At 41.2% G+C, this 26,661-nt stretch overlaps 2 protein-coding genes across 4 annotated transcripts in view; both read left to right on the top strand.

Annotated features, from left to right (window-relative positions):
* Positions 1-796: 796 nt before the first annotated feature.
* kmt5c (lysine methyltransferase 5C) lies at positions 797-14,302 on the top strand. 3 transcript variants are annotated; one of them, XM_051388739.1, is made up of 10 exons: positions 797-1,119; positions 1,581-1,713; positions 2,441-2,606; positions 2,778-2,887; positions 3,020-3,183; positions 4,501-4,520; positions 4,789-4,925; positions 5,064-5,236; positions 7,208-8,218; positions 8,316-8,530. In XM_051388739.1, exons 2-10 carry the CDS (start codon positions 1,601-1,603, stop codon positions 8,378-8,380), a joined length of 1,959 nt encoding a protein of 652 aa, XP_051244699.1. In that variant the 5' UTR covers positions 797-1,119; positions 1,581-1,600; the 3' UTR covers positions 8,381-8,530. The 3 variants fall into 3 exon arrangements, with proteins under 3 accessions (XP_051244699.1, XP_051244698.1, XP_051244697.1); XM_051388738.1 differs by having other exon boundaries at positions 5,064-5,224; positions 7,208-14,302; XM_051388737.1 differs by having other exon boundaries at positions 7,208-14,302.
* A 6,309-nt stretch (positions 14,303-20,611) lies between these two features.
* shank1 (SH3 and multiple ankyrin repeat domains 1) overlaps positions 20,612-26,661 on the top strand; it is a 74,319-nt gene continuing 68,269 nt past the window's right edge. Inside the window, 1 exon segment of the mRNA XM_051388765.1 lies at positions 20,612-21,089. The gene's annotated coding sequence lies outside the window, so the exon portion shown is untranslated.

Below are 26,661 nucleotides of genomic sequence, written 5' to 3'. Positions count from 1 at the left end.
TATATTATTATTATTATTATTATTATTATTATTATTATTATTATAATAGGCCTATTTAAGTACTTCAAACTGTTTGTTTTGGTAGTTTTTTTTTTTTACATTTTCACAAATCTGGACCCATCTTTTAAAGAGTCTCTGGTTTCTGTGGGAAAAATCTAATCCAGCTCTAACAAGTCCTAAATAATAGTTTGTGATCTGGGTCTTTCACCACCTCCAACCACACACTGTTATATTTAACTTTTAACCCCGCCCGCCCTGCAGGATAAAACAGGTTTAGAAGCATTTTACTACAGTTGCACAACCTTAAATGAAATGCCATTAGGTGGAGTAGGACGCGGAGTATCCGTGGTTGCTTTTACTAACTTCAACCAGTGTCCTCTTCTCTGTTTACATCCCTAAATCTTTTAAATTCAGCGGTGGATAATGTGATTCTCTGGACGTCTTACCCTTTTTTTTTTTTTTTTTTTTTTTTTTTTTTTGTAGTTGCACCACAGACGGTCTGTTCTGCGCCGCCAGTGTTTGCAGATAACTTCTGGGAACCACTGGAAGCTGCTCCACGGTCCGCCATTGCTGTAGAAACACGGTCCACTGGAGACTGGAGAGCGGAGATGACGCGACCCGCTACACTACGGCTCTGGCTCTCACACGGCCCCGCCCACAAAAAAACCAAAAAACACATCTGACCAATCAGGGAGCTTAAAACACCCCTCTGCGTTCGATTCGCAAAATTGACCTTGACCTCAGCGAATCGCAGAGCGTGTGGGCGTGGCTACCAGTAAGTTCGGTTGCACTGGACGTTGCCCATCAACTTTTGCTACTAGATGAGCGTTGTGCAAAGCTAGTTAGCTGGCTGCACAACGCATACATTTCACGCCTCTCTCTCCTCGCCTGTGAGATGCATTAATGCCTCTCGCGATTCGGCGAAGGACCTGCAGTCGTCAGCAGCTCAGCAAATCCCACAAGTGACGAGGAGACTCCATTTTCGGACGCGGCCGGGGTACCCAGCAAGACGGCGGAAAGCTAGCTGGTGATATTGCTAGGCTAACTTTCCCTGCCAGAGCGAGCCTGCGATAAATTGTCTCTCTGACGACACCTTCGTTGACTACAAAAGACTCCCAGGTAGGTTTACGACCCCCCCCCTCCCCCCCATGTGGCTGCACGCTTCGTACCCGGGTTTCAATCTACGATCTGATGCAGTCGGGTAACGTTAGCTGCAGACCGCTACAGCTACCGTAGCGTGTAGCTCCCCTCACTCCTCAGCTGATCACCCACCTCCCACCAACAACACCCCCACATAGGGAGCTTGGCATGCTAAGCTATGTTACGGGAGATAATGTTACTCACACGTAACGTTCACCCTCCACTGGTTGTTGTTGTTGTTGTTGTTGGCGTGCAGGATGCGGGTTGCAGATATAGACCGTGGGCCAACTTTGTGCAAGTGAGCAAGTAACTACTGTTGTGCTAATGGTGTGTTTCTAAATGCTTGAGACCGAGCAGCTGAAATGCACAACTCCAGATTGTTGTTGTTGTTGTTGTTGTTGTTGTTTTGCATGGCGTTACTTTGAACCCTGTGATTGCAGCATGCTGATGGTGGGAGGCAATGGACGGATGCACTAGAATGAGTGTGAAGGAGCTGTGTGAGACCGATGACCTGGCCACCGGTTTGGTGCTGGACCCTCTGCTGGGCTTCAGCACCCACAAAATGAACATCAGGTAATCTGTCAGTCGATCCCAGAGCCTAATTAACACTTTCATCACGTCGGTTTATAAGTGTTTGTTGTTTGTTTTCTTTAAGGTTCAGTACTGTATCATTCTTGCTTTTTTAAAATGTGCTGCTTATTTGTTTGCTGTGATACATACCAGCGTGTTGTTACACCCAGACATGCACTTTTATTTTACATTTCTTCATTCGGTAAATGATAGTGAGTGAAAGCAAACAGCAGTGGTTTAGATCTGCTGTTCAGTGCACACTTCATTCACAGTTATTGTAGGTGTATTTGACACTTGGCTCATCAGGACAGTTGAAATTCACATACTGTAATGTCTGTTGAATCTTTGACTTTGGGGGAAATAGACAATATGCTGTTGCAAAAAGACAATCTGTTTTATGATACACACGATAACTCTGCTGTTAGTTTAACTCGTGACTGATTTATGTGTTTTTATGTGTTTATGTTCTCTGAGCACATTAAGCTGTAGGAATGTTATCAGTCAACACTCACATGTAGGCAAATCCTTGTGATTATTATTAATCATTTTAATCCTGTGCCTTCTTTTGATCGTGTTTACTAGGAAGTCTCTTTAAAGCATACATGTTGATGTTGTTCTGAAATCATTTTTTAAGATTAAAAAAAAAAGACTTAACACACACTATGTTTTCACTTTGTCCCGTGATTGTTTCTGCTCTTCTTATATGCCATTGTCTGCTTTTCTGCTTCAGTCCCCCGCCAGAGATCCGGCGCTGGGGTAATCTCAAGGAGACCCTGTTGCGCTTTCAGCGTACGCACGACTTCAACGCTACGTTCGAGGCGCTGACGGTGGGGGAACTGGCTGGTGACTACTTCAATGCTTTGGGAAGCCATCGTCAGGAGCTGCTGAGGCAACACGTAGGCTGATGTTTACACTTACAAATCAGTAAATTATAAAACATGACAAAATGCATTATAGTATTATGACACTTGTGCTTGGAAGTCTCCCCCTTTTAGCATCTGTGTTAGGTTCACCGACCGCTACCTTCGATGCTTGAACACAATCTAAACCATCTATGATATCTGCAGGTGTATCGCTACCTCAGTGCCTTCCTGTTGGATAGTGGTGTGAAGATAGAGTCCTGTGACAGATACTCCTCAGAGACCAACGGAGCAAAGATAACTTCCACAAGGCACTGGTAAACACTCACGTAACATTGTTTTTGTCAAGGCAGCGTGTAGCTGAACTATAAGTGCTGCATGTCCTGGACGAGTGCTTTTTATTATTTTTTTAATTGTAGATATGTGACGCCTGAATTATTGCTCTGCAGGTTTGCAGGAGAACGGGTGGAGGTCCTGCTGGGTTGCATAGCAGAGCTGAGCCCCGCTGACAGCGCTGTGCTGAGGGCAGGAGTCAATGACTTCAGTGTGATGTATTCCACACGCAAGCGCTGTGCTCAGCTCTGGCTCGGGCCTGCAGCTTTCATTAACCATGGTGAGTTTGTTTGCATTCATGACTCATTCTTTCCAAGTACACACAGACAGACACGCACACAGATGCACAAGTTTAAAATTCTCATAGTTGATAAGAGTGCTCGCCTGAAAGTTTAATCAGTAGAACAAATTCACCTGCCAGGAGTACATTTTAACTAAAGGTAATCCAAATACTAACAGTCAAAACACCAGATTAAAATATGCTATTACTCAACAATTTAGTGAGTAATTTGTTTTCTGATAATGTTTGATATCTTACATACTGAGATACATACTGAAAGAGGCCTATTGTTTCAGTTATGATCATTTCATATCAAAATGACTTCATATCATGTAAGTACTACATGCACATTGGGTAAGATTAATTTGTTGATCTAGAACAGGTGCTTGGTAGCTGGATTGTGTAGCTGTTCCCTCTTCTTACTGTAAATACTTGAGGGTGACCTGCATTTATCAGAATCCAGACTAAACATTAAATACACCATCTTCTCTTGTTATTTCCTATCTTTGACTAATTGTCCTCCATGAGTGATGCTTAATATCTGCCTTTTTCATGAGAATCAGTATTGAATTATTATGTAATTAGTTTATTATGTTCTGCTAATAAAACAATTTATTTATACATTTTGGTTTAAAATCTCAGCAAATTCCCTTTGTGTCTCAAACTGATACGAAATGTGAATTTTAAATTCAAATAAGGAAAATATATAAACAATACAATAATAAAATGATACATAAATATAATGTGGAGCTACAACAAATAGTTGATTAATTGATTAGCTGATGGACAAAAAAATGTGTCTGATTAATCATTTAAACAAACCCGTAAGTGGTTCCAGCCTTTTCACTATTTATTGACATTTTATAGACCAAGAAAGATCAGCGGATTACTCAACAATGAAAATAATTGTTAGTTGCGGCCCTTTGCCCGGTGTGTAATATGATTTTTTTGTTCATGATTTCATTACACAAACAGTTTGTAAGTCCTAGAAGTCATTAAAACAGATAAGCACAAGCAGCTTGATCTCCACAGACTGTGTGTCAACTCATGGTGTTAACTGAATTGTAATGTGTACAAAAGGTCCAGTGAAATTTTAGTTAATTCTTCCGTCCACTTAGAGGGCAGTTTCTGACAAGATCTTATAATTGTGTTTGAGAGTTAATCAGCTTAGCCTTTCAGCCTTTGCAAAATGAATACAGCACAAGCCAGCTGATCAACAAACTGTTGAGTCCTTTATTCATTGCTGTGATTGAATTAATAACTTGATATCCTCCATCTCTGTCTTTTTCTCTCTTTATTTGTCTTTCTGGGTTGAAGACTGCAAACCAAACTGCAAGGTAATCAGCTTTATTTGTTTATCACATTAACTTGCAAGAGATTTGATAAATTGCACTGATTGATGTTTTATGCTGTTAAATGCTTACATGCATACTCTAGTAAGATTTATTATGGTGAAATTTGACATGTTGTTTTAGATACAGAATTACGCCCCCCCCGCCCCTTCTGTTTCCTAACTGCTGTGTGTCAATGTATCCCATGGGCCAACCAACCTTTTGTCTTTGTCTTTTGCTGTTTTTTTCCCCTTTCCTTTTCTCACCCGCCCAGTTCCTCCCTGGCGAGAAGAATATCGCTTGTGTTGAAGTGATACGACCCATCTCACCTGGGGAGGAGATCACGTGTTACTATGGTGCCAGCTTTTTTGGAGAAGGCAATGAAATGTGTGAATGCTGCACCTGTGAGAGGTGTGTCCATCATCTGATCAGACATTGTCTTTATTATAGCTTGTTTCTTTTCTCCTCAAAACTGAAAATTTTGTTTATTAAATATTTAAAAAAAATATATAACTTGAATTTAATTTTGTAATTTTAATTGTTATTTAGGAATGGAGAGGGTCATTTCAAACACAGAGGGAAGCAGCCTGAATGTGAAGAAACAAAGGATCCTGTGGGCCAAAAGTACCGCCTGAGAGAGAGATATCTTCGCCATCACAGAGAGAAGGGTCACTTTCCTGCAAGGCCGATAATACCAGGAATACACTCAGGTATCTTTAAAGGTAACTGCGTTAGAATTTTCTCTAAAATAATTCTCAAATCAGTTATTAATCGTAGTTACTAGTATAGCAATTACATAATTTCTATGTATTTTTAAAATGAAAGTAACAAAACAAATATTGACAATCGGCTAATATAGACAGATCTGCATTGCCGCCTTCCTAAAATCCCTCTCAGCACCACAGACCTGGCTCTAAATGCAATTATACAGCAGTAATCTCAAGAATAACAGCTTATAGTATTACAAGCTCAACAGTCTACTCATCACTTAACTGATTGTTAAATGCACCATCAAATTGAAAGCCCGTAAGGACAACTAATGCTGCACGTTCATTAAGGTCCACTCTGCTCAAAACTTTTAAAAACCTTGCTGAAATTCCAGTTTTAAAACTACTGTACAACAAAATCAAGACAACAAAATATATTATCAATATACCTTTTTGTAAGAGTCAGATTTCAGCATTTGCCTGCTCTGTTACCTTGCACAGATTACTTAAACATTATGATGCCCATATCACTTACACTCCACTTACTGAAACCTGTTGCAGATCTAAGAATATGAACTATGATTTTGGGATTGTTTGAACAAATGCTTTTCTGTTTTTATTTTGTTACCTGGCTGATTTCTATGGAAACAGCATGAAAATAATTATGGTGCTGCTTTAATCATGTTGTAACTCACACACTAAAACTGCAATGCTATGGTGACAGTATCGTTGCCAAAAGGCTCAGAATTCATGTTGGCAATCGAGGCAACTTTTGAACTGCTTGTAAACGTGCTTTATCTGCTACTGAAAAATGTTTTATGTCTACCAGACATCTCTGTACTTCACTCTTTGGAAACAGATGGGTGTGTTAAATAGCTCTGTGATTACTGTGAATGCAGTCTTTGTTAAATGAATGTTTGAAATATGATCTGCGGATACATTGGGCCTGTTTTAGGAAGTAAATTGTGTTGCTTCTTCATAACTTCAGGATTCAATATAACACGTTTACTGAAATAGCTTCATTAATTAGTAGATAATATTGAAGCACTTCTGTTTTCTGTTGATTTTATTAGTTTGGTTATGACACAACTTCAGCACTATAAGAAGCATGTTTATGCTTATGTAACTATGTATTGCATAGCAAAATAAAGCATTAACCATATAGGCTATAAAATAATTAGATGACCTTGGGGAGAAAAAAAACAGGGAACATCATAACCACATTTGATACCACACAAAACTAGATTGAAACAGATTTGATTGGGTTTTTCTGCTGTCATATTTTACTCAGATGTGTGTAATTCCCTACATTACTACAAGTGATAGTTTTGAATACATTGCGTTTGATCCCTGCATCTTTGAGGAACAAGATTGAAGGTGCAGTAATGCAACAGAGCGTGGAACTGCATGCATCTGTTCAAGCATGAGATTTGTTCCTGTGGTTGCCGTTTTATTTGCAGATGCAGGAAGCATTCCTTTTGCTTCGAACTCTGTATACTGATAAGCTGCAAGGTGTTGTTAGGTCATTTTAGGTTGTATATGGGTATATAATTGAAAGTTTCCACCTGTTTTTGTTTTTGCTCACATGATCCAGTATCTGATAAAACGCGGGTTTCAATCCAAATAATAGGTAGATATGGTAGAATTCCACCATTTGTATTATGTCCCTCTATTGCTGCGATGTGTTTTGGGCCAACAGATGCGAGTGTTTGCTTCCTGGTTAAGAGAAAATGTGCAAAAAAACTGCCTGAACTGAACACTGCTCACGCATTTTTCCGAGCATCACATGCTTTATTAGCACCACAGGCTATCTTGGCATCTGCTGTGCAGTAAATTACTTAACAGATAGAAAATTAATGAAAGCAGTTTAATTAATCACTTGAATCCCGTGGATGTTATTATGTTGTAGGTATTACATTTATAATTTTGGGCTTTTGTGTATACAGCACCCTCATTTCATTCTTTGTTGTTCTCTTTCATTCTTAGCCATCCCCTCAAGGAATTCCTTTACCCAGCAGATGAGGAGAAATGCCTTGAAGAACAGAAAATTTGGTCAAACAAAGAAGTGGAGACGAGAGAAGCACAGACGATCAGGAAAGCACCCATTGAAATCTTCCACAGTCAAACCGCATCGGACAGTTTCACTTTTGTCCCAGCTTACTCTGAGGGACCTGAGAGTCAGACTACGGCGCCACACAGTCGATTTCTTACTCAATTGTAAGGATCCAAAAAGCCAAGAAAGGGCCTTGCTTCAACAACTGGAGGAAGTGAAGCCAAAAGATAACGGGCTGAGTGAACTCAATTTGACGGGTGAAGAAAATAACAACAGTGAGGTAAACTTGAAGCCTTTCACCCTAAATTCCTCCATGTCAGTTCATCAAGAAAGTAGACCTGCAGTAAGTAGCGCAGACCTTAATGGGAAGTCTGTTAAAGTGGTAAATAGGCGGGTAGTTCACAGGAGGACGTCTTCGAGAACAAGAAGCATGGTTCACACCACGCTCACACATCAAACAGGGTCCACTAACACAGCCAACACTACAACTGTTAGTCACCCTGTCGAAATTGAAACCTACAATGCAATAAAACACGAGAAGATTGAAAAAGCAATTGCAGAGAGTCAAAGCAACAAGTGCAGCAGCATTGAATCCTGCGTCATCAACACGGCTCAAAATCCAGCTGCTGGGCAAATGGAGCGCAGGACCAGCAGATCTTCATCCTTGTTAGAAGTTTGTAAGAATGTCACAGATAGTTCAAAGAAAGCAGGGGACAATCCACTAGTATCACTGAAGCAATACCTTACAGTCAACCTAACAAGGTTATCAGTGTCACAAACTGTAGAAATAGAAAAGGCCTCTGAAGCAAGGAAAAGAAGTGTGGCGGTAAGAGGAAGGAGCAGGCAGAGTCCTAGACCAGCGTCTCTGACAGTACAGTCCGAAAGAAGAGCGTCCAGATCTCAGCAGAGGCAGGGAGGAAGTTCAGAGATCTGCACAGCTGAAGGTAACAGAGGGGTGAGGGAAATGTTTTTCAAGGCCATTGATAAAGTAAATGTAAGGAAGCGACACACTAGTGAATCTGTATGTGATTTATTCCACAGTGAGAAAGGGGGGAGTGACAAGGTTATCGAAATACAAACCGTGTCAGAAGAAAGAGAGGATGTAAAAAAGGAGCAGCAGGACATTGTAAAAGGAAAAACTGAAGGGCAGGAAGAAAAGAAAAATGCTGCACCTACAGTTATTGAATGTAAAAGTGATAGGGCACCGGAAGAAGTGAAAGAGCCCGAATGTAAAATAGTGCCCAGTGAAAAAACTAGAGGACAAAAGGATTTGCGTTGTGTTCGAAATACAGCAAATGATGCATGTAAGGAGTCGGAAGTTGTTAAACTATCAAAACAAATGGTTAGTTGTGTGAGTAAACACCCAGCAAGTAGGCGCGAAGAAGATGTTGTCATAAAGCAGGCAAAGGTTCTGCTATCTGACATTTTAAGAAAAGATAAACCCTTAATAGATACAAGATTACACAGAGATATTTTAGGAAGAGGGTTTTCGCTCGCCTCTAAAGAAACAGAGAGCGCTGAGGAGGAGAAAGAACAGACGGAAATAAATGGAGGCAGGTACCATTGTTCAGTGCAGAGGAGGATTTTGAGAGGACGAGACATTAGGCCTAGAGCGGCGAAAATAAAAACAGCGGGTAAGCAAAGCACCAAGGGACACTTGAGCAAAGAAGTTCCAGCTACAGTGAAGACTGAGTTGAGTGAGGATACTTTGCAGCTTCAGTCTCCTCAGAGGCATAATGACCCACCAGCGACCTGCCTCAACTCACTACCTCATGAGTCACTAATTTCAGCAAAAGCCACGACTAATCTGCACCCAGACCCCAATCCACAGGCACACATACAGTCCAACATACCTCTAAAGAAACGTACATTTCGCAGTTCTGTGGAAATGCACTCTGAACAGGGTTTGAATTCTGCTTCAGATCAGGCTTCTAAAGAAGCCACTGGGTTGAGTACATCCACAGAGCTGACAAAGGGGCTCCCCATGTTTTCAGAGGAGAGTAGCAAAGTGAAAAGCAGGCATAGGAGAACAGAAGTCCAAAGGTTAACCCCGAAAAGGATCACAACCTTTAACCGGGTGCTTCGCTCACGAGCTAATGAAGTTCAACGAAGTCATTTGTTAAGGAAAGTTCGGAAGTGTAAATTAGAGAGGCAGGATGAGTATGACATTGACAAGGCTCAGAGTGATAAGCTTGGAGAGGACAAACGAGCTGAGGATCTTGCTAAAATTCGTGAGCAGTGTGGTAAAAATCCAACTCCACATACATCTAAGAAGGAAGACATTGTGGAAACTTTAATCCAGCAAAGTGGTTTGGAGGAAACAAAGGCGGGCCTCAATTTTAAGATTCGTTTTAAGAGGAGGAGAGGGAGAGTATGGGAGATGCAAAGGGCAGGATTTGAAAGCATGGCATTAAAAACAGAAAAAGGAGAGGAGTTGGTGACATGTGATCCTTTTAAAGCCATCATGGATTCTGTATCAGTTTTAAACATGGAGATGGAGGCAGCTCAGGCTCATGTGCAGGCTAGTAAGAAGTCAAAGAGTAGATTGCATCGTTTAAAAAAAAGAGGCGAGAGGCTGTGTGAAAAGAAGACCTCAAATGTCTCAGACACAAAATCAGAAAAAGACCTTGAAAATGTTAAAAATGAATGCGGATCCAATGAAACACCCAGTGACAAAGTAGAAGTTAAAGAGAAGATTGATAGGGATTTAGATGGAGACAAGCAGCTGCCAGAAAAAAAAGAGGGTCATAAAAATGACAAGGATGTGTTATCAGCTGTAGGGCAAGAACCAAAAGTTGAAGATCGTTTCGTAAAGAATTGCTGTTTTGAAATGGGGTCACAACAGAAACTGCAGCTTGAATTGGATGTAAATGGTATCCCGTTACCCGTAATTAAACTACGCAGAAAGACGGAGGATATTTGGGAGGTGGACAGCAAAGAGGAGCTCAGACAAACTGAACTTAAAGTAGAGCCCAATATTAAGAAAGAGATGAAGTGTCACATTGTAGGGAAACAAAAGAAAGGATGTCTGGATTTTAGCAAGCTCAAAGAAGAGTTCCCATCTTCACAGAGACTGACCAGCAACTCGACCCTTCTGAAAACAGAACCGCCACCGTTTTCCTTATCTCTATCACCACTGTCTCTGTCTTCCCCTCTTAATGACAATAAAACTGAAGTTATATCCTCAGCTGCAGATATAGTCACTGACAGGCCCGAGATGAACAGCGGAGGAAGGAAACAGAGGCACAAAATGGAGAGAACACGCAAGTGTGGGCTTGTAGAAACACCCACCACTTGTCTTAGTCACACTCTCCAACAAATTGACAACAGTCTCTCTAGGCTTTCCGAGGGTTTGTGTTCATCTCAGACTTTGGAAAAGCCAACAGCCTGTTCCAGTGCTTCTAATTCTGTCATCCAGCCCCCGTCCCAGTCTCCTCCATTCACAAATGCAGATAACATGCTTTCCGGTGAGCCTAGCTTCACAACCTGCTGTGACGATATCCTGGACTTTCAGTGTCTAAACTTTGAAGGGTATTATCAGCCACAGAATATCCTTCCATCTTCACCATCCGATCTGTGTTCATTGGATCCACCCACAGATCCTTTCAGCAGTCCCCTTTCTCACAGCCCGTCCGATACATGGACCACTGAAACGCCGTACCTTGGCCCTCCCAGTCCAGGAAATAACTTTACCAGTGAGGATCTGCAGTTTTTTCCAGGTCTTATTTCTTCCAAAAGTGACTCTGTTCCTCTGGAATGTGAAGCGAGGGATACCTCCAAAGACAGAAACCTACCCAACCCCAGTTTCAGTTTTTCTGCTCTCAGCAACTCTGACTTGACTGCTAAGGATCGAATCATAAGTAAAAATCCAGGAATGAGGCTGTCCAGAGAAGACCTCAGAACTCAGCCCTTGTCCGTCGTCAGCAAGCCTCAGTTGTTTGGTGCACCATCGTCTTCTGTTACATCTCATACTCCTGTTACTTTTACCCAAACCCCCATCAATATTAAGGGGAGCACCAGTCAATCAAAAGCCCAGTCTAACCTCAGAACCCATGGCCCCTTCCATCGTATGACCATTCCTAATAAAGCCCAGTCCTTTGCAAGTAGTCAGCCAAACGCAGTCAGAGGAGTGTCCCATAGTTGCTTGAGTAAATCCGTCCCATCATCTCAAATGTCTAACAAACTTCTCTCTCCTCAACTCTTCACTGTGAAAAATCCCAATCCTCCCGACAATCCATTTAAATTTCACGAGAAAACGTCTACGGTTATTCACAGGGTGCTTAAGTATCAGGGGGGTAACCAGAGTCAGAACTTGTATAGTGCACCTTGTAAAGACACCATGGCTGCTGGCAGCCCGATCATCACATCCAGAACACTTGGTGCAAAATCAGGTACTATTGAGAAGACCCAGCAGAGTCAGAAGCTAGGCGTAAGTGCAGCCAGTCATCATAAAGGAAACATCTCTGTTCAAGGATTTGGGAAGGATGCGGGCCATCTTGGTTCCTCCACCAACCCTAGCAGGTCCAACCCTCATTTCAACAAACCCATCTCCACTTTCCCTCAGACTTTTAGTAAAAGTAAAATGTCATCTGACAAACATGAAAGTGTTGAAACCAATATGACATACAAGAACATGTCAACGCTGCCAAGACCTTTCTTTTTCCCTAGCAAAATGTCTGACAGTTATTCCTCCTCGCAAGACAAGAGTTTAAGACCGGATAAATCCACTACGCCGGCCTCAGACAAGCACCAGCCATGTTACACTCAGCAAGACCCTTTTGATTTTAGCTTTGGCTCGTCTCTTTCGCCCATGTCTCAGCACAACAGCCCCCATGTGATCCACAGTACACCCCCTGGTACACCAGCACCAGCAAACAAGAGTCAGTCCTCAACCTCCTCAGCCTCTTTCCCTTATGGCTATCAAGGCCCTCCTTACGTACTAAACTTCAGTGGAGATCATTCATTGACCCTTGGACTCAGGGATGGGGCTGATGGTTACCCAGGATTAGGCCCGGCAAACTACACCTACCACTGCCTGATGGAACCTTCAGGCACCCAAGGGCGGCTGGTTCTCGAGCCCTGTGGACCCCAGCTCTCTAACCCAGCGTCTTTGTCCTTGGGTGGATTTTCAGGGCTCAAAGGTCAGGACGAACATTGCAGGAAGGACATGCAGCAACAGTGCCAGCCTGGGGAACACCAAGGCCCACCACACTATGGACCTGCTACAACGTCTCACTCCATGGGTGCTACAAAACCCAAGAGAGTGAGGTTAGTGGTGACAGATGGCACAGTAGACTTAGATCTCCAGTACTCGGATTGATTTATACCCACTGGAGTCACTGGATCCCAGAATACACTTGGACGTTGTTGTTTTGCTCAAGGGGGATTAAACAGTATCTGCCACAAGATGTTTTTGTAAACACTGTAATTCATACATAGTCTAGCAGTTATTAAAGCCCGCTGACTGATTGACATTTTCTAAATCATTATTTTGATGGACTGTTAATGTATGAATGACTTGTACAGGGTTTTATGTAAACCGGACGAATCAGCGTGTTTTAACTACTGTATGATTTTTAAAATATAGTGAAATATACACTACAATTTGCTGAGAATACCAAATTTAAAATGCATAAAGAAAACAAAGCATTAATATATTTGTGACTAGGAGTTTGAACTTACAGGCCCTGTAAACATGGAAAGCCCTCTTACTGTACTGTAACATAGCTGTATGAATTTTTCTATACCATGTATGTCAGTAGAGACAAGAGCACCATCATTGGTTGCTGGTACTTGTATCGGTCGGTTTTAAAAAGGCAGCTTTGTGCCTCAGTCTTTGATATGTTCTTGTGACTTTTTTGAAGCACCTGTTGAAACAGTCCACCCTCGTTTTTTATACTCACAGTAAGCTCTTTTCTCACTTTGTGTGTGTGTGTAACTACGTGTGTGCGCGCGAGTGTGTGCATGCATTTGGCAGGCAGGTCTTGAGGGATCAAAGTGAGATGTGTTGTCGTACCTGATCGCGTGACTGTTGCTCTGCCAAATTTTAGTAAGGTCATTAGTCATTAGTGCATCAATGAAAGGTTTGTGCATGAACAGTGTACAGTGAAATGATTCCCCCGACCTGAAACAATATATGTTCAAGGGTGAAGACGTGTGTGACTTGAACCGCAGCTTTTCACAGCTGCTCTCTTCAGTACCTTTTGTGGATGAGTGAGTGGGAGAAACTGCAATATGTGTGTGTTTTTTTTTTTTTTTTTTTTTTCAGGCCAGTTGTACTTAATGGATTGAGGGATAGTACAACATAAGATCTTTTTGTAAGGGGAGATCTCCCAATTGGAAGTTTAAGAGAAACATGTTACATCAAGAAAAGTGACAATCTTCTCACTTTTGAGAAATTCACTTTTGTCATTTATTTGGCCTTTTTATTTTTGTCTTTCCTTTCAAAGGTGTTAATTATTATTATAATACAAAAAGAACCGAAGGATAAGTTGTTCATCACCTACAAAAGTTGCTGATTGTTATTTTGTTGTTGCTGATGGAGCTACATGTTCATAGGTGTATTGTAAGCGGAGTTATTTACTGTCGATTGTGGATGTCACGCGAGCATTCCCTTCTTGTCATGATGTACTGTATGTGGAACCCATTTGACATCATTGGGCAGGAGTGTTTGGTGTGACGGCACAGCCTTACATTACTACCATGAAAATGTACTGTCATGATATGGAAAGGCCAATTATTTATTTTAATATCCTCATCCTTGAAATGGTGCTTTAATGTAATTTATATTTCACATTGATTGTTCAAACTATTAAATGTTTTTTATTATTTAATGGGACAAAATACTGAACTGAATATTTACATCGAGTATTTAATTTCAAAGCCTTTTGACATCTTATCCAATTTTTCAGTTGTTACAGATACATTTTTTTCTTTTTTCTAATTGTCAGTTAGTTTTACTGAAAGTCTGCTGTAGAAATGTACAAATGTAGCCTATATCATTAAAGACACTTAATTCTTTTTTTGTATCTTTTCTCTCTTTGACTCTTTTTTAAAAAATACTTTATTGCAAGAGGACACAAAATTGTGTTACTACGTCTAAAGATTGTATCATATGTCATTCCTATGCACAAGTTTAATGATTAAATACCTTTCTATATTGTTCTTATCAAACAATTTCATCCATTGTCATTGTATTCAGATTACGGCTTCAATTAACGATTAATCTGCTGAAATATTAAAAATGTTGTTTGTTTCCTAAAGCCTCAAGGTAAGATCTTCAAACTGTTTGCTTTGTCCAACAGCTTCCAAACAAATTGCAAACAACTGGAATGGCGGATCAATCTTCTATTGACTAATCAATTAATGGACTATAAGAATAAGGGAATAATTCTTCAAATCAAGGAGCTGAACACTGGAGAGGCTCTAGTTGAACATTGTTAAAATCCTGCTTAAATTTACTGACTAGCTTTAATTTATGAAACTAAATAGCAGTGGTGGAAAGTAACTAAGCACCTTTACTCAAGTACTTAAGTACAGTTTTAAGATACGTGAGTAATTTCATTTTATGCTACTTGATACTTCTACTCCACTACGTTTCAGAGGTAAATATACTCTTCACTCACTACATTTAGCTGACAACTTTAGTTACTTTGCAGACGCAAATTATTCATACAAATTATAATGAACTAATAAATAATGTTGGATTATTATAGATTAAGCTACACAGCAGTGTTTGAAGTTGTTAAAATTAATCCCATCTTTATCAGCTGCAACAAAGTGATGCTTACATATGAATGCATCAATAATTATAATCCAATAATATATATTATTCTGAAATGGGACATTTTGCATCATGGCTACATATACTTTTGGTATTTTAAGTACATTTTGATGTTAATTCTGTATTTCTAATATTTTGAAAACAACTTTTACTTGTAACAGACAATTTCTACACTGGTATTTGCCACTTTTGCCACTTTTATTGTTCTTTCCATCACATACACTCAAGAATAAATTAAAATCATTGTTATAAGCTAACCGTCAAGTGAGAAAGTTGTGTGTACTGTCATTTCCTCTGTTGTCTCCCGCTCTGTTGTATTCACCTGGTTAAATTCAAAGCTTGGGGCAAGCGTTCATCCTCCTGGTTTGGTGTTCAGCCTTTACTTCCTTCCTCTCTACCTGTGCTTTCATCCCCAACCAGCACTTGTGTTCTTCCCCTCTTCTCCCTCCTCTCCACCAGCATATGACCCACTTCTGCTTTTCTTTCTAGCTCTCAGTAGCAGCCGAGCAGTTAATTCTGATGCCAAGTATAACAGTTTTCTCATAATGAGGACGGAGAGAGAGGGAGGGATTATCCGTTATAGTAGTGAGGCAAAGTCTTGGAGATGTTACAGTTAAAGGGACAGAAAAACAAAGAAACTGTGACAGATATTAATAATAAAACCCAATATGTTTCTCAGCTGTCATAACAGAGTACACTGGTTTATTCTGCTTACGTTATGCACCCATTAATTCAACATCAGTCCTGGTCCCAGCAATTATCAAAACATGACTTCTTCAGTTTTATCTCCTTTTAACCAGTGATGAAGGAACTACTCAGGACTTTCAAGTAAAAGTAATATTGTAAAAATAATTACAAGTAAAAGTAAAATCCCACTTTAGTAAGAGTACAGAAATATTATCAGCCACATGTACTTAGAATATAAAAAGGAAAACTAGTGGTTCTGCAGTAAAATGTCCTCTGTGATTGATACATCATTATATATTACATTATGATCAATGTTAATAGTGATGCTTCAGTCTCATTTTACTGTTGTAGCTGGTCAATGTGCAGAATTTAGTGTCATCTAGCGGTGAAGTTGCAGATTGCAACCAATTGATTACCTTGCCAATTTTGTTTCCCCTGGGTGGGGAAGTCATGATTGGCTAGTTGCCTTTGTGAGTTGGATTGGTTAGGTTAAGGCATGACGAGTGAGATTGATGAGGGTTAGGGTAAGAACGTCAGGGTGAGCCAATCAGAGGCAGAGCAGGGAGGGTCATGACTTCCCCATCCTGGGAAAAAAACCATTGTGCTTGCCTTGCAAGTGTGTAGCTGGTCTATGGTGGTCATGAAAATGAAAAAAGGCCCTATCTAGAGCCAGTTTTTGATTTGTCCATTCTGGGCTACTGTAGAAATTTGGTGGTTCAACATAGTGGCCTCTATAGGAGAGCACCCGCTCCCTCTGTAGATAAAAACGGCTCATTCTAAGGTAACAAAAACACAATAATTCATTATACTTATTTTCAGGTGATTATACACTAATGCAAACATACCTATAAACATTATATCAGATCCTCATAAATGTAACACACTGGACCTTTAACTGTGTACAGTTTGGTTGTTTACTCACAGAACTCACAGACATTGCTTTTTTGTAAAGCATCAGCAACCAAAGAGGTTGGAAACTACTGGTTTAATCCTTGAGATAAAATCAGATGTTTATTGTTCCCTTGGGGGTGGGGGGCTTTCTTGGGTGCAGTATCTTTGCAACACAGAGCATTAATCTCCAGACATACTTAGCAGCATCCTTACAATAAATCATTCATTAAATTACATTTTAAAATAACCATTTTGTGTTGTATTTTATAATCTTATGTGTGTTTTTTAATGTAAAATCTGAGTAACCTAGTAAGTAACTAAAGTGGCAAAAGCTGTCAAATAATTTCCCTGCACTAAAACAGTTGAATATTTCCCTCTGAAATGTAGTTGAGTATAAAATTGCATGACATGGAAATAATCAATGAACACTCAGAATTGTACTTAAGTAAATGTACTGTACTTACTCTCCACTATTGCTTTTAACCTTGTCTACTCCGTGCAGCATTGCTTTTTAGAATTCCTCTTTGTGCCACATGAAATATTTTTCAACCATTGTAACCCTGCTTGTTTCCCTAATTTTTAATTATTCATTAAGACTTCACCTCACTCGCTGTTCGCACTTGTGTTCATCACAATTCCATTAAACCTTAACTACATGCATGTGTGTAACCCAGGACTCCATGTTGCCCATGTTCGGGACTCTGAGGATTACATTTTATCACGGGGGTGTGTGCTGTGTAAAATGGCTGACTGTGTAGAGTTGCTGCTGGATTTTGTTCATGAGTGCTGGAACCGCCATCAGCAGCGGTGGCAGCGCAGTCACCCTTGTGCTGAAGGAGCACGGAAGCACAAACGGTCTGTAACCCTGAGAAACAAGCTTAGGCTGGGAGGCGAGAGCTTTTGAAAGGTGCACTGACATTGCACATTATTTCCCAGGTGACAGGTGGCAAAGGCTCCAAATGACTACTACGGCTACTGGCTGAGGTGTCAGTGCATTAGTGTAAATTATGACTCTAACAAAACCCTGTGTGTCTGACAGAGGGGGCTGAATAAATATGTCAGCTGCACAAGCAGGGATATTGCTCTTATCATTATTATGGCTATCTTTCTTTATTAAGTCTGACTGTCCGCTATTAAGGCGACTCCCCCGTCTCCTTGTACAAGCCACAGTCCTGTGTGTGGTTTTGATGAAGCACAGCAATCCCTTTTAGCTTACTGCAACTGCTTGCTTACCCTCATCCAATTAATAGTGTTGTTCCAGCTTGAGCCTGATGAACAAAAGCTGTTAAATACACCCTCCCCTCCATACATATAGACTCAATCAGTCAAAGCAGTAGCGCTGGCACACAGAGGCTGACCAATCAATGCAAGCCTTATTTAAAGAAACCAATAGATCAGATGGTGTAATACTTTTAATACTGTGTGAAAAAGTTACCTCCGCATGAGTCACTGACTGAGTGAAGAGGTGGACAGCCCCCGCTGTGTGAGGTTTCATTTCATTCACATTCATTGCCCAGCTTGGAGCTAATGGATGTAATGTTAATGAGAGAAAATAAAGTGAAGGACGGTGATATTTATAGTTATTAATGCCACTTTTGCCTGTCAATGTGACCTTTGAGTTGAAGCGCAGACTGCCTCACCATGCCTGAGATATGGTGCCATGACATGGCATTTGCTTCCCTCACGGTAATAGTGTGATACATGCAGTATGGTATGTGTGAGCACATATGATGTTATATTTAGTCCAGGTGCAGGATGGCAGATTCAGTTAGAAAACAGCAGATGATATCTAGAGCTTAATAGAAATAATGCCAAACATTTGATTGTTCCAGCTTTTCTTTGCCCTACATTTTGGTACAGTTTATTTTGTTTGGATTTTTGACTATTGGACAGATTAAAATTGTACATTTCATGGCAACACCTTGGGTTCTTGGACACTGCGATGGACATTTTTCACTGTTTTCTAATCAGACCTAACAATTAATTGATTAAAGGACCAGTGTGTAGGATCTAGCGGTGAAGTTGCAGATTTAGAGTAACTGAACACCACTTGGGTCTGTATTTGATGACCTGGGGATGAGAACCTACGGCCCTATCTAAAGCCACTGTTTGGTTTATCCGTTCTGGATTACCATAAAAACATGGCGGTTCAACAATTCAGATCCGCGGCATCTGTAGATAAAAATGGACCTAAGGTAACCAAAAAACAACTATTCCTATATTCAGGTGATTATACCTTAATGAAAACTTAGCTATGAATATAATATTACATTTCTGCCGATAGATCCTCCTAAATGTTACACACTGGACTTTTAATTGAGAAAATAATCCTCAAAGAAAGTAATTAACAGTCTGAATAATATCAGCCCACTGAATTGTAGCTTATTGGACTATGTATTGGACTAAAAGGCAGTGTTTCAACCCAACAGGCTCTTTGTCAGGAAGATGTAAAACACAACATGGCAAATGGTGCAAAAACAAACAAAACAGCACCAGTGTATGAGATTTAGTAGATCTCCAGCTCCATAGAAATATTGTTTCTCGATAAGTTAGAGGAATCCATAAACAGGAAAAATTTAACTACTATATCACATTTATAGGACAACCTGAGTAATCAAATAGACCAGCACAATTCTGGAAAATGTTTCAGCCGAATAAAAAGCAAGATTTACCAGAAATGCTTATCAAGATGAGGCTGCTGAGATACAGGCAGACGAAATCCAAAAAGCTTTGTGTTTGAGAAGAAATTTTTCATACTCTTTATAATGTAACAGTGTGAAACAACAGGAGAGCTTGCCCTCTTACATCCATCAGTGGATTCTGAACCACTGATATTTTGTCGCCTATTATCATGCAGCGTAGCACTCGTCAACATCAGCTATAACCAGACCGTTTTCTGCCAAGGGAATTTCTCCAGCAGATGTTTTTTTTTGTAGTTGTTGGTAGTTCTGGAGCTCTGGGATCTCACTTGGATAATCCACAAGAGCTTCTGACTAACCGAGTGTCGAGCAAGCCAGCACAGACTTCACATCTACCAATCTACCACCCTCAGCAACAAAGATCTGACTGCTGAAAAACATCTGTTTTCTCTGTGATCATTGTTATTACACACGACCACGATAACCCCCCCCCATCCTCCACATCCTCCTCCTCATCCTCCTCTTCCTCCTCAACTATTAGAGGGGTGTTAGCTCATCAAGCCTATGAGATGAGGTTTGACATGCTTCACTCAACCATGATTGACATAATGGAGTTGATTTCTACTTGCTATTCAGTTCAGCTCATCAGTAGAAGGCTCCCTCTCCACCCACGGTCCTCTCCTCCCTCACCCCCCTCTACGTATGGTAATAAGCATTGCAGCAGTGGCTTCCCTCATCCTCTTATACACATCTCTTTCATTCTTTATTCATATTTCTGTGTGTGTGAGAGAGACAGAGAGGGAATACACATGTTAGCTGCACTGCTGCAGATTGTGCTGTTCTGTATCTATGGTTTAGATATTATCATTGGATTATGGAGGAATCCGTTAAAAATTAGAAATTTAGCTCTAATTGATGTGTGTGGTTTTGTTGTTGATATATTGCATGGTAATTATTTGATAATCTTTTGTGTGTGTGTGTGCTGTGTGTGTCTGTGTGTGTTTACTGTGTGTATCTCTGTACCGTTGGGTGGATCCCACTGTGTTCTATGGTGCTTTCAGTTCTGTGAAAAGGAAAAAAAACAGAGTTTTTCCACAGCTAAGAGTCTAACTCCAAAACATCAAAGACAGAGAGAGGGAGAGAGAGAGAGAGAGATAAAAGGAGGGAGGGGGGTATGCCCTGTATCCGGGTAATGATGGAGGAGAGAGAGATGGAGGGAGGGGGGGGACAAAAGACAGAGAGAGAGAGAGAGAGAGAGAGAGAGAGAGAGGGAATGGGAGGGAGGGTGAGTGAGAGAAACCAACCAACCAGTACAAGGAGAGAGAGAGAGAGAGAGAGAGAGAGAGAGAGAGAGAGAGAGAGAGAGAGAGAGAGAGAGAGAGAGAGAGGGGCACTGAACATGCTGAAGGGAGGGAGGAGGGAGGATAGTGAGTGAGGGATGGGGAGATTGCCGGACCGAGTGGAGAGAAGTGTTACTACAGAGCTGCTGCTGCTGGAGGACGGGCTGGGAGCCGAGGATAATGCTCCATCCCACAGCGTACAGCAGCACGCCGGACACCTTGTAATTTCTCGTGGCGGCGGCGGCGGCGGCGGCTGTGGAGGAGGAGGGTCTTCATTGTTGCAGCAGTGATTGTCTTTTCTTTTCTCCCCCCCACCCCCTTTTAACCACAGTCTTCATCATCTTCCTGCTCGCCCCTCCTCACTCCTTGTTCCTCTGCAACTGGCAACCGCTGGGCTCCCCCTCCTCTCTTTTCTACTTCTGTCCCTTTTTCCAGAGGAGGGATTTCTGTATTTCATCAGGGATTGTAGAAGACAGTAAGAATGTTTTCTGTCTTTTCTGCTTTTCTTTCTTCTCTTTACTGAAGGAGACATGCATGGAGATGGAGGGGGGGTGCATGGCAAAGCAGATTAGAGTATGATTTTATGTTTGCTGAGGGATGTCAGAAGGGTGTATGTATGTGTGCAGCAGGGGGGTGGGAGGGGGTTTGCATGTTCAAGTTTACTGCATTGATGTGAAAACATGAATTCCTCTCTCACATGGCAGTCTGTGCGTGCAGTATCCCAGCTTTAAATACAGCAGGTTGCACAAAATCAACACTGGAAATGAAAATAAAACGAAATGAGAAAAGCCAAACAGCTTTGAGAGGAGCTATCAAGGGATGCACGGACACAAGAAGGCAAACTAAACAGTGTTTGGCAATGGATCACTCCTTAATGCCAGCAGATGAATACACTATCCCAGGTTTACAGAAAAGCGGAAGAAGAGGGTGCAAGAGAGAAAGTGGGAGAATAAAAAGAGGAGGAGGCAGCTGTGGAGGGACAGATTTGTAGATGAGGCAAAGACAAGGCAGGGAATCAGACAATGTACGTGGCATCGTCAGTAAAACAGAGATATAAGTAGATGAAAGATGCTACTTGTCAGCTCTTGGATTTATCAGAGTGTCAAACTGATAATCCCTCCCACATACATTTGCATGACTGCCAAGGATTGCTGATGCTCTGGTGCACAGAGCAGTTCACTGCTCAGTGTTCACATTAAAAGGCTAACTAGTGTATAAAATAACCAAGTAAATCACACTTTGGTTACTCTGACGTATTGATTGTAGCGTGTGAGGCCGGACATGCATGGATGAACATGGACACAGATGCACCTTAGCATCAAAGAATGTGTGCAATAATGCACTCTGGAACAGATGTAGGTATGTGTTTTTCCATGCATTAAACAGCAGATGAATTCGATAGCACATGTTCAAACTGATGTCCTCTTGCACGAGCTGCTGCCTCTACAAGAAAAGGGGTCACCCTGCCAGCTGGGAACACGTGTTTGGTCTGCCCCTGTCATTATCTGTCCACCTTAGTTTAGTCTATCTATAGATGCCTTTGTCTCTATCGAACACAGCCCACAGGAAGGTGATGGCAGGTCACTTTACAGGGCACACATAATTACACACAAGCCACTTTTGTGTTGCACAGAGCGTCGAGGAGGATTTAAACGTAGCAGGATTTGAAAGTTAAACTGCGAATAACTTGTTGTTGGAGGCGTTCACGGAGAGCTTTCACACAGATATGGACAATGGCATACGGCAGGCACGTTTCCCACACACAGTCATAGTAACACACACATGCACATGCTGTTCGTGCTCTGTATATGACGATGTATTGCCTCAGGGACACGGAGGTAGAGGATGGCAGAGCGGCTCATCAGAGAGGACTGCCAACGTTACACACCATGAGCGCAATTTGCAACGGAGGAAACCTTGAATGCCACCATCAGTGCATTAATGGTGGATTTGGAGAAGCCTACAGTCTGTATTGATGTATAAAAGTGAAGTGCTTTTGTCAACGTGCAGTGATTTTTCTGTTAAGTGTTGGCACTACAGACACATGACTCAGTCTTTGCTTTGAGTGGTGCTCTAAGTTCAAACGCACTCATCAAACACCAATGTCAAGCAGTCGCTACACTATAACTTATTGGTACAAGCTCTCCATAGATCAGTTGCAGTGCTCATATGAAAAAAAAAAACTGCCAGACACATTAGATTGCCCATGCTGGATCAAATCAGTGCAATCAGTTTCACATTTATTTGACCATTCTGCAGTTTCTAAGGCAGAGATGGATGATGGAGGCTGGAATGTAGGTTTAACTAATCACTATATCAGGTGCTTTGCTCGCCTGGTTTTACCTTTGAGAGCTTTCTTTCTTCAATTTTAACATATCTTTTTGGCAAATTAGTATCCTTATCATCACAGAAATGGGACTGCTTTGCTGTAGAGGTTAAGAACAACATTATACATTCATTTGATGGAGAGTAAGAAGCAATAAACAAGTGTACGACATTACTGTTACTTGCCTCATCAACAGGCAATCTGTTAATGAAGGAGTTAGTTTGATAAAAGCTCCAGTATTACATTGAACATCCAGCTCTTCATTTGTCCTCAGCCAGGTAAGATTTATGTAAAGTTCGCTGCCTTTGAATGATGGGAGAAATAGACTAAACTCAGCATCAAGTAGGAGTCTGTCAGTGTGAAGAGGTTCAGAGGTTCTGCCCACTTTAGCTGAGTCCAGATCTGCTCAGTTTGACTCCCTTGGAGCTCAATTAATTTGGCTCGTGGAAGTTGAGTTGATCTGGTCCAACAGGCTGATGCGGCCGCTGTCGATCGTTGATTAACTGACTGTCATGTCGTTTGTGCTTCAGATGTTGTTTGGCACAAAGAGAGTCAAGGTCCAGCGAACACCCATGATTTGCCACCCGAGCAGAAGAATTAACATTCAGCCAGCGTTAGCAGGAAAATACCAATAATTCCTTCTCGGTCAGAAAGCGTTATGGAATGCCACACTTTAGTTCCTTTGCACACACAGAGGACGCAGCACACAGTTGACATTTCCACCCGTGCAGTTCCCTCTTTGGGGATCAAGGGACCAAAATCTCTTCTCTCCAGTCATTTAGTTCAACACAGCTTGACAGAAAGAGGATTTATCAGCACACTGAGAGCAGACCTGTCTTAAAGAGGGAGAACGGGCCTTCACAATGTGTTGATTAATTATTGTTGAATGACTTTTGTTAATTATTTTAAGCCATGTTCATTCAGAATCCTCTTCCACAGGGGCTTGAGAAGGAGAGAAAGGGTGTAAACGCTGTGTCTTTTGGACTGATTATCCCTCTGTTCAGTTGCTGCTGTGCTGACAACCTGTCAGAAGTCCCATTGTCAGAGCCTTATTTTCTCTGAGCTTTTGCGCCTGTATTGTTTTCAGTCTCTCTCCTGGTATATTTGCCTGAGTGCAGGGAGTGGAGCTTAACTTTCTTTTCAATATTTGCTATGCTGCTCAGGAGGGGGGGGGGATGTAGTTCATAACTCCAGATTTAGCCATCTCGTTTACTCTCTCACTCCTTTCTCTCTTCTTTTTCCTATCTCACTCAATCCTTCTCCCTCTCTTGCCGGCAGTAAACGACTGATCTGGGACAGACAGGCCTCCCCTGCGCTCTGTCCTACTTCAACGTTGTCCTATCTCTTGTTTCTCCTTATTCCTTTTCCTCTGTCGTTTACCTCTAACCACCTATCTCTTAGCGAGTCGCTCTGTCTCCTTCTCTATTAATCATTTCAGTGTCTGCGACTGTTTCATCATACCAGAGTGATGGTTCTGTCTGGTGTTAATGGGCTGTCGGGGTGATTGGGAGACAGAGGTACCCTCATTGCCAACAGTACATTTTTCTCTACCTGGCGTGATTTAGAAAATTGATGCTGCCATGAAACATTTGAGGAGAGGTGAGTTAGATGTGTACAATATCACCAATCCGCCATGGTCATCTGTGAGCTTTTGATATTCAGTTTCAGAAACACATTGCTGAGCTGGACCTCAATGAAACAGTTTCTTTATTCCTGTGATGTCTTTTGCTTGGATTGTCTTGAAATGTGTCACTGTTCTTTTTATAGTGCAATGATGGATACCACCTCTCTGCTAACTAGAGCTTGAACAATATACAGTATTGGAAAGCCAGTGTTATGGTTTCGTATTTGCCTATCACCGATAAATGTTGGCAGATTTGTAAAGTCAAGGTTAACATGGAACTGCTTTTTAATTCATAATGTTTAAATATCCAGTGAAGTTTACTGCAAAGTTACGGGCTAAATGATTTTGCTTTAAGCTATTGGTCATAAATTTGTAATGAACACATTTAAGAGGGTCATTGAAAGTAGTTGCGAAAAGAAAAACAAGACTATGCATCCAAATTAATCCAAGCCACCTACATGCTAAAATGCTCACAGTGACAATGCTAGCTTTCTGATGTTAAGTTACCCTGTTTACCATCTTAGTTTAGCATGTAAGCATGCTAACAGTTGCTAATTATCCCTAAAAACAAAGTACAGCTACTGATCAAATGCACAGGTATTTGGTCATAAACCAAAGTTTAGGAGTTAAATATTGACCTTCGGGTCGCCCTGAGAGTTTACCTGGTAGATCTGCCGCCCCATGTGCCTGAGCTGGATCCCTGCTGCAGCGGACATGGATTTAAACGATGACTTTCTGTACAAAGTTTCCTGATAATCCTTTAAATAATAATGATTTTATAGTCTGGACGAACATCGGTGGACACTGCTATCCATAGAGCCACGCCGATAGCAAGGCTAATGAGAATATTGGCTAAAATATAGTTATCAGATAAAGCCACTTTCAATATTGTTATCAGTATCAGAAGCTAAAAGTTTACATATGGCAACTAGCAGAACAAAATGCCCCAAAAATTGCATCACTTTCGGTACCTGAACACATTTCAACACTGCTGTCTTTAGCTGCAGTATTTCTGTGCTGTATTTTATCATGATATATGGGATTATAAGGAGTAGCAGAACAGATGTTTTACCCATAAGACAAATTTAAAATTACACTGAATGATCAAACTGCAAATTATTAAGAAAAATGTTATTGTGGCGGATGATTATGTTTTGTTGGCTGGCTGTGTCTGTCTGTAAGTGTGTGTGTATTTGTCCTTGTGCAATTGATGCCCAGCCAGGCTCTGGTTCCCAAGGGGATACCCCCCCCATCAGCACCACATACACACAACACTGTACCATTTATTGCCATTGCTATGTTTCTCTCTCACAAACTGATTTCATCTGTCCCATTGCAAAGACTCTATTCATGGTAATTAGAGAGGGGGGGTTGGAGGGCTTTGGCCAGACTCCTCCGTGCATCATGAATTCACTCTCAGTTTATTAGGGCTAATTGTGCCATTGGGGGGGGTTGGGGGTTTGAGTTCTCCCAACATTCACCGCTGCATCATCAAAGTGGGGTTTCTATATTTAGCAGCAGCAGATGCATGGTGGCAGCGGAGCAGTGCTGGCCCGGGATGATGATCACAGTGTAGGGTGGGGTGGGATTTGTGTGTGTGTGTGTGTGTGTGTGTGTGTGTGTAATTGTGCATGATTGAAGGCAGCAGCATAAGCATCAGGATCTAATGCTGCATTCAGGTCCTGTGGGTAAGACAGTAGATACAATTCTTACTTGAAAGCACTGTTCATATCAGATTTCAGGTGGTAAATACGACTTGGAAATTTAGGGATTGGCCACTTAACCAACATTCGAGTACATACAGTTGTTTTCATCACTAGAAAAGTGATTTTAAGCATTAGTCTTTGATTTTTAAAGTTTTCTTTACTTGTAAATGCTGTGATAGGTGGATTTGATGGATGTGATGATTCATTTGTTGGAAAGATTAAATCTGATGCGTCACCAACAAAAACCTCAGTTTTTGATTCTTTTTGTGACCTCAAATGAGTTTATACGCAAAAACACTTGCACACACTTCCGTGTTTTAAGCTGGAAATCCTAAATTTGTTCTCCCTGTTATTCCCATAAGCCTCGAGTGCAGCACGACAGCCTGATAGG

The sequence above is a fragment of the Dicentrarchus labrax genome, unplaced genomic scaffold (assembly GCF_905237075.1).
Source record: "Dicentrarchus labrax unplaced genomic scaffold, dlabrax2021, whole genome shotgun sequence".
NCBI classification, from domain to species: Eukaryota; Metazoa; Chordata; class Actinopteri; family Moronidae; genus Dicentrarchus; species Dicentrarchus labrax.
Note: the sequence above shows the minus strand (reverse complement) of the source record. Positions and strands in the feature narration are given on the sequence as shown.